Source organism: Carcharhinus amblyrhynchos, chromosome 8 (genome assembly GCF_965287045.1).
Source record: "Carcharhinus amblyrhynchos chromosome 8, sCarAmb.v2.hapA, whole genome shotgun sequence".
NCBI classification, from domain to species: domain Eukaryota; kingdom Metazoa; phylum Chordata; class Chondrichthyes; order Carcharhiniformes; family Carcharhinidae; genus Carcharhinus; species Carcharhinus amblyrhynchos.
In genome coordinates, this window is record NC_137331.1 from 109093285 (window position 1) to 109111740 (window position 18456).

At 39.1% G+C, this 18456-nt stretch overlaps 1 protein-coding gene across 11 annotated transcripts in view; it reads left to right on the top strand.

Annotated features, from left to right (window-relative positions):
* LOC145346825 (focal adhesion kinase 1) overlaps positions 1-18456 on the top strand; it is a 572567-nt gene that overhangs the window by 327786 nt on the left and 226325 nt on the right. For all 11 annotated transcript variants that reach the window (XM_080194620.1, XM_080194613.1, XM_080194612.1 and 8 more), the window contains 2 exons: positions 1488-1628; positions 8510-8587. In XM_080194620.1, coding sequence (XP_080050746.1) covers positions 1488-1628; positions 8510-8587 — 219 coding nt within the window. The remainder of the gene's footprint in view (positions 1-1487; positions 1629-8509; positions 8588-18456) is intronic.

Consider the following 18456-nt stretch of genomic DNA (forward strand, 5'->3'; position numbering starts at 1 on the left):
CGACCAAAATTGTAGACGTCGCTGGATTCCGGGGAAGTGCTGGAAGGTTGGAAAGTGGCTAATGTTACGCCGTTGTTTAAGAAGGGTGGCAGGCAAAAGGCAGGGAATTATAGGCCGGTTAGTTTAACGTCTGTTGTAGGTAAAATGTTAGAATCCGTCACCAAGGAGGAAATAGCGAGGCATCTTGAGGGGAATTGTTTGATAGAGCAGACGCAGCACGGTTTCGTTAAGGGGAAGTCGTGTCTGACAAATTTACTGGAGTTCTATGAGGATGTGTCTAGGGTGGTGGATAGAGGAGAGCCGGTGGATGTGGTCTGTCTTGATTTTCAGAAGGCGTTTGACAAGGTACCTCACAAGAGGTTATTGCAGAAGGTCAGGGGACATGGAGTTGGGGGTAGGGTGTTAGCGTGGATAGAGGACTGGTTGTCAAATAGGAGGCAGAGAGTGGGGGTCAATGGGTGCTATTCGGATTGGCGGTCGGTGACTAGTGGAGTGCCCCAGGGGTCGGTGCTGGGGCCTCAGCTATTTACCATTTATATAGATGATCTGGAGGAGGGAACCGAGTGTATGGTGTCAAAATTTGCTGATGACACCAAGATTGGTGCAACAGCAAATTGTGCGGAGGGTGTGGAGAGTCTGCAGAAGGATCTAGATAGGCTGGGCGAATGGGCCAGGAACTGGCAAATGGAATTTAATGTTGGCAAGTGCGAGGTGGTCCACTTTGGTAGGAATAATGGTAGGAAGGACTATTACTTACGTGGCAAAAAACTGCAGCAGGCGACGGTGCAGAGGGACCTCGGGGTCCTTTTAGTTTCTGATTCTGATGGAAAAGTTATATTTTTCTGTTTTCCAGTGTTAATAGTTTTGTCAAGGTTTATTTGTTTTAATCAGGATTGGTAGCATTTTCTTTTGTACTAGGCATGATTATCCTTTGCAGTTTACCAGTCTTTTATATCTACTATCAGCTGCATTCTATATTACTAATCTTAATTTTATCCCCATGCTAAAACATGATCCTGAAGAATATTCTTTGAGAAGATTTTTTATTTGTATAATTCTTCAATTGCTAATTGTGCTTTGAGAACTGTAATTTATTTGTCTACTACTTATGTTAAAGACCTCTCAATTCCATCAACTTGGTGGGTTTCAACCTTATCTTCCCCTTGTTGGTATACAATTGTAACTAAAAGCCAATAATTTTCTGGATGAAAATTAATTGACACGTTCTTGGTAATTACTTTTATGAAAATTTAAAGACTTGATCAAATGCGCAGGTCAAGTTACCAGTACCATTAATGAACTAGAATAACAGGACATACAGTTTCAGTATAATCCCACAATTTTTACTTCTAGGATGGCATAGTCCAGAGGATGGCAATAACAAGTTTAAAGGAAAAATAAAATTTTTAGGCAGCTATGTCTTTGAGTTGGACAAATGAAAACTAGATCTTCCTGATAAGCCTAACTAATCCCCATTTCTGTTTTAGGCCAAAACACTAAGAAAGTTGATACAGCAATCTTTTCGACAGTTTGCCAATTTGAATGAAGAGCAAAGTGTTCTTAAGTTCTTTGAGATTCTATCTCCAGTTTACAGATTTGACAAGGAATGCTTCAAATGTGCCCTAGGGGTAAGCTTTTACAGTAATGTTTTATAATTTATCAAAAAGGATGATACTCTTAAAGTTAATCATGTTTCCTTTGATCCAAAGCGAGTGTGGATGAATACTTTCAATGTCGCAGAAGACTGACATGGGTGTGTAGTGGTGCTGTGTTCTACTGCCGAACACATATTCGGGTTGATGCATTTTTCATTCCTTATCCATGTATAATACTTCTGCTGCTTCAGCTTGTACAACTTTGATTATTGTCATTCTTTCCGCAAGTTCACTGTGAGAGAGTAAGTGTATACAAATTAATTTTGTTGACACTATAGATTGTAGAATGTTTTTAATAAATTTTGACTTAACAAAATATGAACTGAACATACATGAAACAGTGAGAGAATAAATCCAAAAGTTTAACAATCTATTTAATGAAAAGTTTCTGTCTTTCATTTCTGTAGAGTCCATTGTCTTCATTGTTACCTCAAAACCTTCGTCAGTAGTGAGCCTTTGATCAATCTTCTCCTTTTACATAGCTTGTGTATAAATGTTTCTCATTTTTAACTGCTTATTTCTTCTTCAATTATCATTCATCAGTTATGCTCCACAAATACTTTTCCTGCTATTTTAATTTTCTTTTTGGTCATATGCTACTAAAAAAGCTCTCCAATGTAGTATTCCTCAAAGATATTAATATATCAAATTAAAAATTCACAAAAAATACAAACTTTTGTTTGTAACTTCAGAATCTTTCCAAAAGTAAACCTTTCTTCCTCCAGACTTCTGTGACAATTGAATCCTGATGTTAATAATTAATGGAGAATTTTTAAATATAATTACTGATGTCTCTAGAAAGGACAGAATTGGAATTCTACAAAGGGTTCAGGATTTATTTTGATAATTAGTGAGTGAATAAATGACCTCAGGAAGGGCAATTTTGTGCAATAATAACATCAAAATCTTCAGAAAACCATTAGACATTTACAGTTTATCACTTTTATTGTGTTTAAATTTTGCACCAGATGCAGTTGAAAACTGCCATGTCTTCGGCATATTTAGTCATTTCACCTGAAACCTTTTCTTAAGGCTTTGTGTTAATTCAGTGTTTTGTGAATATTTCTGCCGATTTGTATCTCTGCCCCTACCCTGTGGTAATCAATGTATTGATTCTTGGTGACAAAGTGAAATGTATCGAGTTAATTTTTGGTTAAGTGAAAACTCTAGTCTTCAAACTTGCATAAAGCTATGCCATTTCTTTATAATTGAATCACATTTTATCAACGAGCCAACATTTGAATTTTATCTGGCAATGTATTATTAAGGCATTAAATATATATGCTAAAATAAGAATTTAACATCTTTCCAGATGCAGTAAAATATTTCAATAGTACATAAGAAACCAATATTGCAATTTATTTGCACAATATTAGAAATTTTGATTGTGTTAAGTAAGAGTATTTCCTCATGTAGATGCATAGCCTGAAACGCACGTTATTTTGTTTCAGTGCTATTAGGATTCTATAAAGAGAAAGGAATGTTTCAAGTCTAATTCTGTCTTGTAAATAAAGGAATTTTTGAAATAATTGTGTGGCATTTTTGTCGTGGGTGGAAGTAAATAGAACGTAAGAACATAAGAAATAGGAGCAGGAGTAGGCCATCTAGCCCTTTGAGCCTGCCCCGCCATTCAATAAGATCATGGCTGATTTGTCATGGCTCAGTTCCACTTTCCCGCCCTCTCCCCATAACCCTTAATCCCCTCGCTTATCAAAAACCCACCAACCCGCGTCTTAAAAATATTTAGCGAGGCAGCCTCTGCCACTTCAACGGGCAGAGAATTCCAGAGATTCACCACCCTTTGAGTGAAGAAGTTCCTCCTCAACTCTGTTCTAAACTGCCCTCCCCTTTATCTTGAGGCTGTGCCCCCTAGTCCTACTGTCCTTTCTGAGCAGGAAGAGTCTCTCTACCTCTATCCTATCCATCCCATTCATCATCTTATATGTCTCAATGAGATCTCCCCTCATTCTTCTAAACTCTAACGAGTACAAGCCTAGTTTATTCAGCCTCTCCTCATAGCTCAACACCCTCAACTCCGGCATCAGCCTAGTAAACCTCCTCTGCACTCCCTCCAAGGCCAAAATATCCTTGCGTAAGTGCGGCGACCAAAACTGCACACAGTACTCCAGCTGCAGCCTCACCAGTGCCCTATACAGCTGCAGCAAGACCTCCCTACTTTTATATTCAATCCCCCTCGCTATGAAGGCCAGCATCCCATTAGCCTACCTGACCACCTGCTGCACCTGCAGGCTGGGTTTTTGCGACTCATGCACAAGGACCCCGAGGTCCCTCTGCACCGTCGCCTGCTGCAGTTTTTCTCCACGTAAGTAATAATCCTTCCTACCATTATTCCTACCAAAGTGGACCACCTCGCACTTGCCAACATTAAATTCCATTTGCCAGTTCCTGGCCCATTCGCCCAGCCTATCTAGATCCTTCTGCAGACTCTCCACACCCTCCGCGCAATTTGCCGTTCCACCAATCTTGGTGTCATCAGCAAATTTCGACACCATACACTCGGTTCCCTCCTCCAGATCATCTATAAAAATGGTAAATAGCTGAGGCCCCAGCACCGACCCCTGGGGCACTCCACTAGTCACCGACTGCCAATCCGAATAGCACCCATTGACCCCCACTCTCTGCCTCCTATTTGACAGCCAATCCTCTATCCACGCTAACACCCTACCCCCAACTCCATGCCCCCTTACCTTCTGCAATAACCTCTTGTGCGGTACCTTGTCAAACGCCTTCTGAAAATCAAGAAAGACCACATCCACCGGCTCTCCTCTATCCACCGCCCTAGACACATCCTCATAGAACTCCAATAAATTTGTCAGACACGACTTCCCCTTAACGAAACCGTGCTGCGTCTGCTCTATCAAGCAATTCCCCTCAAGATGCTTCGCTATTTCCTCCTTGATGACGGATTCTAACATTTTACCTACAACAGACGTTAAACTAACCGGCCTATAATTCCCTGCCTTTTGCCTGCCACCCTTCTTAAACAACGGCGTAACATTAGCCGTTTTCCAATCTTCCGGCACTTCCCCGGAATCCAGCGACGTTTGGAAAATAACCACCAAATACATTTTATGAGTTAGAACCAGATGCAAGATGTATGTCTACATAGTTTTGAATTTGCAATGTGAGTTGTCGTCTTAAATTTGTAATGACATGGTGATATTCTTTCCAGTGAAAGTAATTTAATTATTTTATAAATAGGGAAGAAATGATATGAATCAAGCTGAATGGCTTCCTTCTGATTCTTTATGACTGTTTTGGCTCTATGACTAGTAGAAGGCAGCATTAATCTAACAATACCGTATAGTATTACAGTTGGGAACTTGAGCTACCCTATTATCAGTTGGGAGCCAAACAGTGTGACGGGCACAGAATGCAAAAAAATTCTTGAAATGCATTTATGAGGATGTTTTTAGCCAACATGTAAAAAGCTCAATGAAGGGCCCACGGAAGTGAAACTGGGAAAGTTCATGAAATAGCAGTGAGGGACCCTTTTGGGGAAAGTGATTATCATATGCTTAAATTTAGCATCATTATGGAAAAGGATGAAGACAGAACAGGAATAAAAATTCTAAATTGAAGGGAGACAACAAAGTTGAGAGGTGAACTGGCGAAAGTTGACTGGATATAGCTACTAGAAAACAGTATCAAAGCAGTGAGAGGCATTTAAAAGTGAGACTCCGCAGTTACAGTATAGACATGTCTCTACAAAGCAAAGGGATGGTAATTGCCAAATCTAGAGACAGTCACAAAAAGCTTAATAGCGTAGAAAGCCTGGAGGAGTAAGGAAAGTACAGGAGTGAAGTAGAAAAGGAAATTCAGAAAGCAAAGCGAGGATACAAAAATACTACCAGGTAAAATCTGCTAATACATTGGGAGCAAGAGAACAACTAAGATAACAGTGGGGCCAAACAGGGATGTATATAATAACTTGTATATTGACGCAGAAGATAGTGCAGGGCTCTCAATGTGTTCTCTGCCTTCATCAAGGAGGGGGTTGATACAGGCATTCTGGTTAAAGAGGGAAGAGTGTACAATGATTTGTGGGCAGAAAAATGACAAATGGAATTCAATCTGGAGAATTGAGAGGTACCGCATTGAGAGAGGGCAAACAAAGCCAGCAAATTCACAATAAATAGAACAATATTGAGGGTGGAGAGAGGAAGTGAAAGCCCTTGGAGTGCATGTCCATAGGTCCCTGAAGGTGACAGTGCAGTTGATAAGGTGGTAAAAGAAGAATATGGAATACTTTCCTTTATTAGACGAGGTATTGAGTACAAAAGCAAGGATGTAAAGCTGAAATTGTATAAAACACCGGTTAGGCTGTAGTTGGAATTTTGCTCTGGTCACCACATTACAGAAACAACATAATTGCTCTGGACAGAGTAAAGAGGAGATTCACAAGAATGTTATCAGGGGTTGAAAATTGCAGCTGTGAAGAAATATTGGATAGAGGATTTTTTTCCTTAAAACAGAGGAGGCAGAGGGGTGACCTCATTGAGATATATGATATTATGAGGTGTCTATATTGGGTAGATAGGAAAAATCTATTTCCCCTAGCTGAGGGTTAATTAAGAGAGGCATAGATTTAAGGTGATTGGTAGAAGGATTAGAGAGAACTTGAGGAAAAACACTTTCACTCAAAGGGTGGTGCATGTCTGGAATTCACTGCATGAATTGATGGTTGAGGCAGAAACACTCCACTTGTTTAAAAGGTATCTGGATCTGCATCTGAAGTGCTGTAACCTTCAAGGCTAAGGACAAGTTGTGGAAAGCAGGATTAAATGAGCAGCCAGTTTCTTTTTTCCCTCTTTCTTTTGGCCAGCAAGGACATGATGAACTGAATGGCCTCTTTCAGTGCCGTAACTTTTCTGTGGCTCCACGGTTATACATTTGGTGTTTCTTAGCAATTTTGGCTAGATTTGGGTGCCATCAGTTAAGTGCTGTACACAAACTTTCTGTCCAATGTTCAGATTAGGTAGTTCATTACTTGCAAGCCCCAGTGTTTCATCTTTCCCTGTTTTTCAAGTCGTGCATGACATACTCCTGGGAGTATTGATGAGTAGGGAGGTTTGTCCATACTTGTCTGCCAGGTAGCAATTCTGTATTAGTTTGGCATTGCAGTGTTTGCAAGTTCGAAATGCTGTTATGATCCTTGGCCAGAATTCCAAGTTGTTAGTAGGATTTGGCTAGGGGCCAATAATATTTTGATAAAGGTAGATAAAATGAAGGAGATTGTCATCAACTTTAGGAAGTTTAAAGGAGAACATGCCCCTGTGTACATCAACAGGGACGAAGTAGAAAGAGTCCAGAGCTGCTTCAAGTTTATCCAGATTACCAACAACCTGTCCTGGTTTCCCATGCTGACACTATAGTTAAGAAAGCCCAGCAATGCCTTTACTTTCTCAGAAGACCAAGGAAATTTGGCATGTCAGCAATGACTCTCACCAATTTTTACAGATGCACCATAGAAAGCATTCTTTCTGGTTGTATCACGTCTTGGTATGGCTCCTACGCTGCCCAAAGACCGCAAGGAACTACAAAAGGTCGTGAATGTAGCCCAATCCATCATACAAATCAGCCTCCTATCCATTGACTTTGTCTACACTTCCTGTTGCCTCGGCAAAGCATAATTAAGGACTCCACATGACCCAGACGTTCTCTCTTCCACCTTCTTCCTTGGGGAAAAGATACAGAAGTCTGAGGTCATGTACCACCTGACTCAAGAACAGCTTCTTCTCTGCTGCTGTCAGTTGAATAGACTTACCTTGCATTAAGTTGATCTTTCTCTACACCCTAACTATGACTGTAACACTACATTCAGCACTGTCTTGTTTCCTTCTCTATGAACGGTATATTTTGTCTGTATAGCACGCAAGAAACAATACTTTTCACTGTATGTTAATACATGTGACAATAATAAATCAAATCAAAGTTTGAGATTTAAACCACTTAGTTCATGAATAGAGCCACAAGATTCGACTGTTTTTTAACAAAAATAAATTTTACTATAAAAGATTAGAAAGAAGAATAATTTACAATATCTCGTAAAATAAATTATATTTCTTGCTGATTAACTCAGTTTTTTGGTCATTCCTTGTTGGTTTCCAAAACACTATGAATCTTCAGGCTTAATACTTATCCTGGCAATATTGTAAACCCCTTCTTCTGGAATATGTGGACTATAAAAGGTATATGGTATATAGTATATGCTATATGGAATTTATCAGCGAATATGTTTGATAGCAAAACATACATTGCAGTATAAATGTGATTATTGGACAAAATTGTGCCTGACTGACTGAATTCACGTTGTAAAAGTGAGATTCTTCCTTCGCATCAAATTATGACACAAAGCCTTACGCCATTTTAGATGAGTTTATTGTTGGCAAAACTTGTAATAAATGATGAGCTTAAATGATGCATACAAATTGAGTTGCTGTTCAATTTCTGTGAACATCTTTGAATGTGCTGTTCATTAAAATTTAAAACTGCGGTTCATTCTTTCAAATACTACTACGAATTTTAATGTAGTTAGCAATTTAATTTTAAGACTCGAGATAAAGTAGATAGGAAGTCAAACCTTAGTTTGTAAACTAGATCGAGTATTTATTCTTTCAGTTTTAATTTTACCTGGAATTTAAAAGTAATGTCACGGTGCATCAGCCTGAGCTGCGTATGGACCACTTACTAAATTAATGATTTTCTGAATATATAGTTTCTTTTGGTATTTGAAGAAGCTAATTTGGTAATATGTATAGTTTAAAACAGAATTCATTTAGCGCTACAATTGCTATCATTCAATTCTGTGTTTCATTTTCAATCTTCAACAGTCAAGCTGGATCATTTCAGTGGAATTAGCAATTGGACCCGAAGAAGGCATCAGCTATCTTACAGACAAAGGCTCTATGGTATGTAAATTCATAGCATTTATTTCTCTCCGCTCTCATCAAAATTAAGTTATACTACTTGCAAGTCAATATTTACTTCAAAAAGTATGAATTAGTAAATGGCAGCCAACACAGTTCTTATGCAGGCCAAAAATGATTGACAACCTGGAATAAAATCTTTAATGAACTAACGGAGACGATTGAAGAAAAAAGTGCCGTTGATAACAGTTTCAAAAGGCGTTGATATAATGCTACATAATAGACTTGTTAGCAAAATTCAAGTCCAAGAAATTAAAGTAATAGCTTGGCTATTGAAATAAGTCAGGAAGCTCAACCTTAAAGGAAGTAATATTAACTGCTCTGTGATGTACATACACAAGTCCCAACTTTTTCTTTGAACAAGTCATCAAATACAGTACAATCCAAATACATTATAAATTACAATCCAAATAAATTATAATTTAACAATGATAAATTATTAAAACAGCAACCTGATATAATAACAATGTCAACAGTGAAGAAACTTTCTGTAATACAGCAGCAAACAACTTCCCTCCCAATGAAAATGGATTCCATTGTGAGTTAAGTCATCAATCATCTTTGGGGGTTTCCAAGAACAAAGAACAAAAACAGCCCGGGAAACAGGCCCTTCGGCCCAACGAACCCATCCGGGGTTTCGTCTTCTATGACACACAAGTCCCAATGGGGACGACATTTCTCACATAAGTTCCAACCGGGACAATAGTTCTGCAGAAGTCAGGATTAGTAAGACAGCTTTTACCGATGTGTAACAATGACTTAGACCTGGGCTTAGGATGTTCTCTTCCAAAAAGATAGTTGTGAAGAATAAGACAACAGCCAATCTTTGTACACTTCTGTATTTATTTACAGAGTTACACATTACAAGTGTTACCTCTCCTAATCGATCAACTATAGTTCTAGTCTGTATTTATAAGGGATAAAGTGAATGCCCAGTTAATGCCCACCATCTGCATACAATTAAAAGCAACTAATAAATTAACATAATACACCTGATTCCAAATGTTGCTCATGACTCAAACTTGCAACTGTAGTTAACAATGAGGAAGATGGGAACTGACTTCAATAAATCATAGAGTGGTGAAATTAAACACATGGCAGATGGAATTTAATGCAGAGAAGTGTCAAATGAGGATATAAACTAATTGAAACATTTTAATGGGCTGCAAGTACCAAAAGACGTGGAGATTCATGTGCACAAGATGAAAATGGCATGACAAGATGATAAAACTGTTCGAAGTAAAATGGAATCCTTGGCTTTATTATTTATTATTATGGAGCACAAAAGTAAGAAAATAAAATGAACATAAAGAAAAAGCATAACTCAGGCCCAAGTAAAATATTATATTCGTTCTTGGGTACCACACTTTTGGAAGGATTTGGAAATCTTGGAAATGGTACAGATGGGATTTACTGGAATGATATTCAGGATGAAGAGCTTTGTCATCTGGGAGTACTAATGGGGCTGATATTTTTCCTTGAAGCAATGGGCGATTTAATCGGGTTTTCAAAATTTTTAGCGATTTTGATGGAGCAAATGGAAAGAAACTCTTTCAACTGGCAAACATGGACTGATGGGGAGGGGAAGAGAACAGCCAGTCTGTCGGTATTTATAAAGTGAAAAGATTGGCTGTTTTGAGTGTTTGCAACGTGTTTTGCCTTAGATATTAATCCATCTTTTATCTTTACAAATACTAGTGGATTCACCATGTATTGCCAGCACTTTCTGTTTCTGATCTGTGGGGCTCAGAATAGATCATGACCCACTGAGCTTATCAGTATAATTGTATTCCTTTTCTTCATTCACTGTTAGTGGTTTTGATCAGTTCACTGATGTGTTTCTGAAATTTAATGCTGGTGCAATGTTTTTTTTTCTCTATTCCTCATCAAGTTGAGATGAATGAGTTGTGCTAGGTTTCATTTTGCAGTTCAGCTCATTGATTTGTTGAATCATGGAGTTTGATTTGCATTGCTAAAATTCAAGAAATAACTCAGCAAATGTTTATACTTTGCCCTGCAAATAGTTTTCTTCTAATAGTAAAATTATATTTATTTTAGAAATACATGAATGATACATATATATGTACATCGATATACACATACAAGAAAAGTGGCCTTTCAAATGTAAAACCTTGAGTGGTGCATTAAAATAGTATGCATGCTAATGCTGCAGTTGTGTGATGCTGAATTGACTTTGTGTTGCAGAGAGATCAATAACCAGGGGCCATAAACTTACATAAATCGGTTGTAGGATGAAAGGAGTTGAATTTTGGTAGGCATATCTATCTCGTCCTCCAACAATTTTATAAACTTCAATTAAATCATCTCTTGGCCTCATCTGTTTTAAACAATAAGAACATAAGAAGTAGGAGCAGGAGTAGGCCATCTAGCCCCTCGAGCCTGCCCCGCCATTTCATAAGATCATGGCTGATCTGTCGTGTCTCAGTTCCACATTCCCACCCTCTCCCCATAACTCTTAATCCCCTTGCCTATCAAAAACCTATCAACCCGCGTCTTAAAAATATTTAGCGAGGCAGCCTCCACCACTTCAACGGGCAGAGAATTCCAGAGATTCACCACCCTTTGAGTGAAGAAGTTCCTCCTCAACTCCGTTCTAAACCGCCCCCCCCCTTTATCTTGAGGCTGTGCCCTCTAGTCCTACTGTCCTTTCTGAGCGGGAAGAGCCTCTCCACCTCTATCCTATCCATCCCGTTCATCATCTTATATGTCTCAATGAGATCTCCCCTCATTCTTCTAAACTCTAACGAGTACAAGCCTAGTTTATTCAGCGTATCACAATCACAGCGTATCCTTCCTCAATTTCCGACAACATCTTGTACCCCCTCTAATGTGACCACATTCTTTTTATCACGTAGTTACCAGAACTGTACTCAGCACATTAGTTGTGGTCTAGCTTGTCTCTTATATAATTCTAGCTTGTGTCTTATACAGTTCTAACAGAGCTTCTTTGCTTTTGTACTTGAGACCTTGGCCAGTCAAGAAAAATATGCTGTTTCTTATCTACTGGTCCTCAATCTTCAGGGATTAGTCGACATACATTTTTGTTCCTTTACGCTACTCAACATCCTACCATTTATACATTTTGAAAATTCTGCACCCTATGTACTTGTTATACCGAATTTAATCCAATTAATATCAGGTTATTACCCTTTTCTTTCTGCATTTCTCAGCATTCCCCTCCATGTTTACTCTTCTATTTCCCTGTGACTCTGGGAGTCTTTCTGGTATATTTCCAACAGAGTGAATGCATCTTCCTTGCTACTCAGTTCAATCTGTGGCTTCATTCGATTGCCTGCTAGCATATAATCACTCCTCGCAGCAGTGATTGGTTTTTAATCAATAATATTATAGCCCTTTTTTAAAAATCCTTCAATCCTGTCTGAAAACTCTGTAACCAGAAATGTTGAACTGCCATTCCTGTCTTTCTTTAAGCCATGTTTCAGCAATAGCAATGATATTATACTTCCCAATGTTTCTGTTCCCTCAGCTCATATGTCTTATCTATTTGCCTCCTTGCAATAAGATCTATGCCACTATTCACTGAGTCTTTTTTTATTTTCTAGCCTTTGCTTCCTTGAGCTTCCATGCTCTCTTACTAACTTTCTGCCTTCTTTACCAGTTTTCCTTCTCTTTCTTTTAACTATGTGTTCAGATTCCCATCACCCTTCCAAACTGTTTAAACTCTCGTGATAGCATTAACAAACCTCCCCACCAATTACTATTCCTGGCCCTGTTGAAGCGCAATGTGACCATCTTATATAGGTCTCGCCTCCCCCAAAATTAACTGCAGTACTCCACTAGGGAGGCAGCAGGCTATCCCAGAGTCAAATCTGCAGCTGTCAAAATATCTGTTTGCCTCAATAACTTTTGAATCTTCTATCACTGTTGCTTTTTGACCTTCCTTGCCCCCTACTCGACATAGCTGAGTCACCTGTGGAACTGTAGACTTAGCTATGGCTGTAATCCCTGAAAGAACCTTATATCTTATCACTTCTGGTTAATACATTGTACTAACTTTGCTGCTATGATAGAAATACTTTCTATTTCTTGTGTCTTCATTTCTTTCATAGTAGTATGCAAGATTACAGCAAAAAGTATAATTCTCTAGGAGAAGACAAAACTTTACTCCTAAACAAGTAACTTGTTGTATTCATGCAGAAAAAAATGTTTGCTTCAATTACAAAATGCATTTCTTGTCCCCTCCAGTATCCATACTTGATTATTTAAAGCAAAATTATAGCTTGGGGTTTCTGCCATGTTTGCAGATAGGAAAAAGTGCCTGCATTGCACAGACCCTGCACGAGCTTTACCAAAGTGAAGCAACATCATCCCATTTGTCAAGATCTGAATGTAAAATGTCCCATGAGTAAGCACAATCGAGCAGTATTTTATAATTGATTATTAACTGGAAAATGGTCAGTGGCCTGAAGATTGCAGAAAGGACTTCGGAACAAGCGTACAAATTAACAGGAACTTGAGCACAAATGGTTCAGGGCTCACTCATTTACATTTTAAATTCTGTAACTTTTTGTTCCGTGCTATTTCAATCAAGTCTGCCCAGGTATCTGGGTGGAAATGCAGAAACTGCAAACCGAAATGATATTTTGATCATATTGCCATTGCAATACAGAGAAGTTCCACTTATTAAAGTTAGTAGTGGCCCTGTCTGATTGTATTCTATTTTGTCCTACTTCAATTCGATAACAGTTTATTCAAACACATTGCATTAAAAGGGAGTTTTATTCATATTTGGAAAAAGTCCGTCACTCCTCCATGCAGAGACATTTGCCACAGTTAATTTCTGTGGAAACCCTGTCTGATACTAAATTTGCCTAAGTACAAAATGTTTATGTAAACTTTCCTGCACTAAGAGTTGTTCACAGTTCACAGTCTATATTTGGTCTTTTAATTGTTATTCTTCATTCTTAATCTGCAGTTGCACATACAGCCACAACTGCAGAATTGTGACACCTTGTTTGCAGTGCCACCCTGTGGAGCATTTTATTTAAAGCTAAAGTGATCACGTGTAATACAGCCATTAAGAAATCACTGAGTGGTGATGTTTTGATTCCTTCAGCATAATATACATTAATTTCCCCCAGGCTCTACTGCTTTAATTAAAGACTGGCCAGTTATAATTGCAATGCAGGTTGCAGGAATACAGCATTAGATCATTTTAGCAAGTGAATTTCATTCCTACTTAGCTTCTCGTAATAATGGACTTGCTTAAATCCTGGTTTCTAGTCAAGGAAACTGTTTGACTGTTTACAGCTCTAGGAAGCTGCTGTCTTTGACCCCAGTTGCTGACTATAGGATGACTGGCTCTTTGTGCAATAAATAGAGTGATATTGGTCTTAGAGCAAGGAGAGTCCCGAAACATGTTACCCTTTCACCACTTTCTAAAGCTAATAAAACACTTTCAAGGGCATAGCCATTTTGGGATAGTGCAGATAGTTTGACAGCAATATGATGTGTGAGGTTTCCCTGTTGGATTTATGTCATCGTAGTAGATTGAAACAAATTCCTGAATGAAAGTTACTGAATCCTCCACTGAGAAATGTGTATGCGATAAAATTTATGTCCATAGAGATTAATCTGTATGCTTTTCTTGAACAGAATTTGACAATTACTTAAAATGGAAAAAGTACCATTGCAACTTATTGAAATGTGTTGAGTCCTTAATTATCATGTTGTATCCATGATTTCTTTAAGTACATTTTGCTGCACTGTATCTTCTAGCAAATGCTGAATGTGACTCTTGAATGAACAATGAATGCTAGCCATATAAATATTGTGGCTCAAGAGCGGTCAAAGGGTGGGAATGCTGCAGATAAGAACTCACCTTCTGATTCTCCACCATCTATCAGGTTCAAGTCAGGACTGTAAAAGAATAGTCTCTCCTTGCCTGGATAAGTGCAGTTCCAACAACACTATTCATGAGAAAGAAACCTGCTTAATTGGCACCCCATCCAACAAAATTATTTCTCTCTACCACCGAAGTACACTGTGTGACATACAAGGCACATTGCAGCAACTAACCGAAGCTTTTCTGATAGCTTCTAAACCCTTGACCTGTACCACTTAGAAGGCCAAGGGCAGCAGATGCATAGGAATACCACCCCCAAGCCACAAGCCATCCAGAACTATATTGCTGTTGCTTCACTGATGCGGGTTCAAAATCCTGGAATTCCCTTCCAAGCAGCTTTGTGAACTAAAGTATGTGGACTCCAATGCTTCAAGAAGGTGGCTCACCAGCACCACCTTCAGGGCAATTAAGTATTGTCAGTGAATGCTGGGCGAGCCAATGATGCCCACATCTTGTGATAGAATTTAAAAACAAATATCAGGGCACCCATATCCCTCCATACCACCGAGTTGTGTAATGTCTTGTTATTTGAATAACATACTGCTTGTCTATTTTTCCTGTCAAAGTGGACTAGTTCACATTTTTCCACGTCATACCCTCCTGCCAAATTTCTGCCCACTCACTTAGCCTGTCTATCTGCATTTGCACATTCTGTACCATCTCTCGACAACTTGCTTTCCTACTTATCTTAGTAGTTTAATTTGCCAATGATATCCTATATTTGGTCCTGTTAGCTAAGCAAACCTTTATCTAAGCTGATATGTTACCCCCTTCACCATGCAACCTATATAGTAACCTTCAATGTGGCAATTTATCAGATGCTTTCTGCAAATCCATGTGTAGAATACCTCTAGGTTCACCTTGTTTGCTACTTCCTCCAAATACTCTAATTAAACACAATTCCCTTTCACAAGTCCGTGTTGACTCTGCATGATCAAATTACGATTTTCTAAGAATTCTACTATATCCTCCTTAATAATGGATTTTTGCACTTTCCTTTTAACAGATATTGTGCCAACTGGTCTGTAGTTTCCTGCTTTCCCTCCCTCTCCCTTCTTGGTTACATTAACTATTGTTGAATCTACTGGTACCCTTTCAAAATCTAAGGAAATTGAAAAATTATAGCAAATACGTCTCGTATCTGCAGCCACTTCTTTTAAGATCCTTGGATACAGGCGTTTGGTCCTGGGGATTTAGAATCCCTCCAGTGCAGAAAGAAGCCATTCGGTCCATTAAGTCTGTGCCGATTCTCTGAAAAGCATTCCACTAAGGCTCTCCCCTCCTCCTATCCCTGTAACCCTGCACATTTACTGTGGCTAATCCGTCAAATCTATGCACCTTTAGGAGCAATTTATCATGGCCAGTCCACCTAACCTGCATGTTTTTGGACTGTGGGAGAAAACCAGAGTATATAGAAGAAACCCATTCAGACATGGGGAGAATGTGCAAGCTCAACACAGACAGTCAAGCAGGCTGGAATCAAATCTGGGCCTCTGGTGCTGTGAGGCATCAGTGCAAACCACTGTGCTGCCATATCTTGAGGTCTATTAGTTTTCCTAGCATTTTTTCCCGAGTAATGGTTTTAAGTTCCTCCCTCCTGTTCACATCTTGATTTTCAAATTTTTGCAAATTTTTTAAGCCTTCCCTATTGAAGGCAAATACACAATACTTGTCGAATGCCTCTGCCATTTCCTTGTATTCCATTATCAATACCTGAGGCACTCTCTAGCTGGCCAATACTAACTTTAGGTACGAAATACTTGTAGAAACTACTACTGTTTGGTTTTATAATACAAGTGTTCTCTCATAGTTAACTTTCTCACTCTTGAATAATTTTGTGGTCATTTTTACTGGTTCTTAAAATCTGACAAATCTTCTGATCTACCACTAATCTTTGCGAATTTGTACAGTGTTTCTTTCAATTTGACACTACCCTTAACTTCCTTATTCAGCAATGAATGATGCATCCTTCTCAGTCTGTCTTTCTCACTGTGATAAATCGTTGTTGAAAGTTATTAAGTATCTCCTTAGAAGCCTGTACCGCATTTCTAACTGCCCTACCTTTTAACCTGGTTTCCTAATTCACTTCAGCCAGGTCAACCTTTGTACCCTTAGAATTACCTTTATTGAGGTTAAACAGAAGTCTTGGACCCACACTTCTTCCGACTGAACATGAAATTCTCTCGTGTTGTGATCGCCATACTATCATCTAGAGGCTCCTTTATCGTGAGGTTATTGATTAATTCTATCTCATTGTTCATTACCAGGTCCAGAAAAAATAGCCTGCGCCCTAGTTGGCTCTAAAACATATTACTTTGAGAAATTTTCCCAAGTAGATTTTATGAACTCATTTTTCAGGTTAACATTGCCACTTGATTCATCTGATCTACTAGTAAATTAAAGTCACCTACGATTATTGCGGTATCATTTCTTCCTGTACACTCTATCCTACTGAGAAGCTACTGTTAGCAGAACTGTAAGCTATTCCCACAAATTACTTCTGACCTTTCCGATTCCTTATGTCCATCCAAACTATTCTACATTACTATTGTACAAAACTCTGGTGCGGCTGCACTTGGAGTATTGCGTACAGTTCTGGTCGCCGCATTATAAGAAAGATGTGGAGGCATTGGAAAGGGTGCAGAGGAGATTTACCAGGATGTTTCCTGGTATGGTGGGAAGGTCTTATGAGGAAAGGCTGAGGGACTCGAGGTTATTTTCATTAGAGAGGTGACCTAATTGAGGCATACAAGATGATCAAAGGATTAGATAGGGTGGACAGTGAGAGCCTTTTACCTCAGATGGTGATGGCTAACACAAGGGGACACAGCTTTAAATTAAGGGGTGGTAATTATAGGATGGATGTCAGAGGTAGGTTCTTTACTCAGAGGGTAGTAAGGTCATGGAATGCCCTGCCTGCAGCAGTTGTGGACTCGCCAACTTTAAGGGCGTTCAGATGATCAGTGGATAGGCATATGGATAACATTAGAATAGTTTAGGTTAGAGAGTGATTAGATTGGTTCCACTGGTCGGCACAACATCAAGGGCCGAAGGGCCTGTACTGCACTGTTATGTTCTATGTTCTACATCCTGCTGTTACAAGCTAAAGTCATCTCTCACTACTGTAGTCCTGATATCCTTAATTAACAGTATACCCACCACTTTTTCCTAGCTTCTAATGTTTTTGTAATGTTTAGTATTCTTCAGTATTTACTTCTATCTGTGCTAACAATTGAACCATTTTGTAATTAATGCTGTATGCATTCAAATGCGGAGCCTTTAACTCAATTTAACAATCTCAGTTAACTTTTGACCATTTTTGCAATCTCTGACCTTACTTGCTGGTGCGCTCTTAAGTTCGTACTTTCTGACCCCTCCTGCCACACTTTGGTTATCATTAATCAAATCGCTACCTGACTCTATCCCATTGTTTCTGTTTTGATTGAATCATAAAATCCTACAGAGCAGAAGGAGGCCATTTGGTCCATCATGTCGGAACCAATCACAGTCTCAGCCAGGCTCTATCCTCATAAATTTGCCTCTAGCTAGTCCCCTGATGCTAAGAGGCAAATTAGCAAAGCCAATCCACCTAATGATAGGATAGAGGTGGAGAGACTCTTCCCGCTCAGAAAGGATAGTAGGACTAGCGGGCATAGCCTCAAGATAAAGGGGGGGCGGTTTAGAACAGAGTTGAGGAGGAACTTCTTCACTCAAAGGGTGGTGAATCTCTGGAATTCTCTGCCCGTTGAAGTGGTGGAGGCTGCCTCGCTAAATATTTTTAAGACGCGGGTTGATGGGTTTTTGATGAGAGAGGGGATTAAGGGTTATGGGGAGAGGGCGGGAATGTGGAACTGAGCCACGACAGATCAGCCATGATCTTATTGAATGGCGGGGCAGGCTCGAAGGGCTAGTTGGCCTACTCCTGCTCCTGTTTCTTATTTCTTATTTATTTCTTATTTCTTAT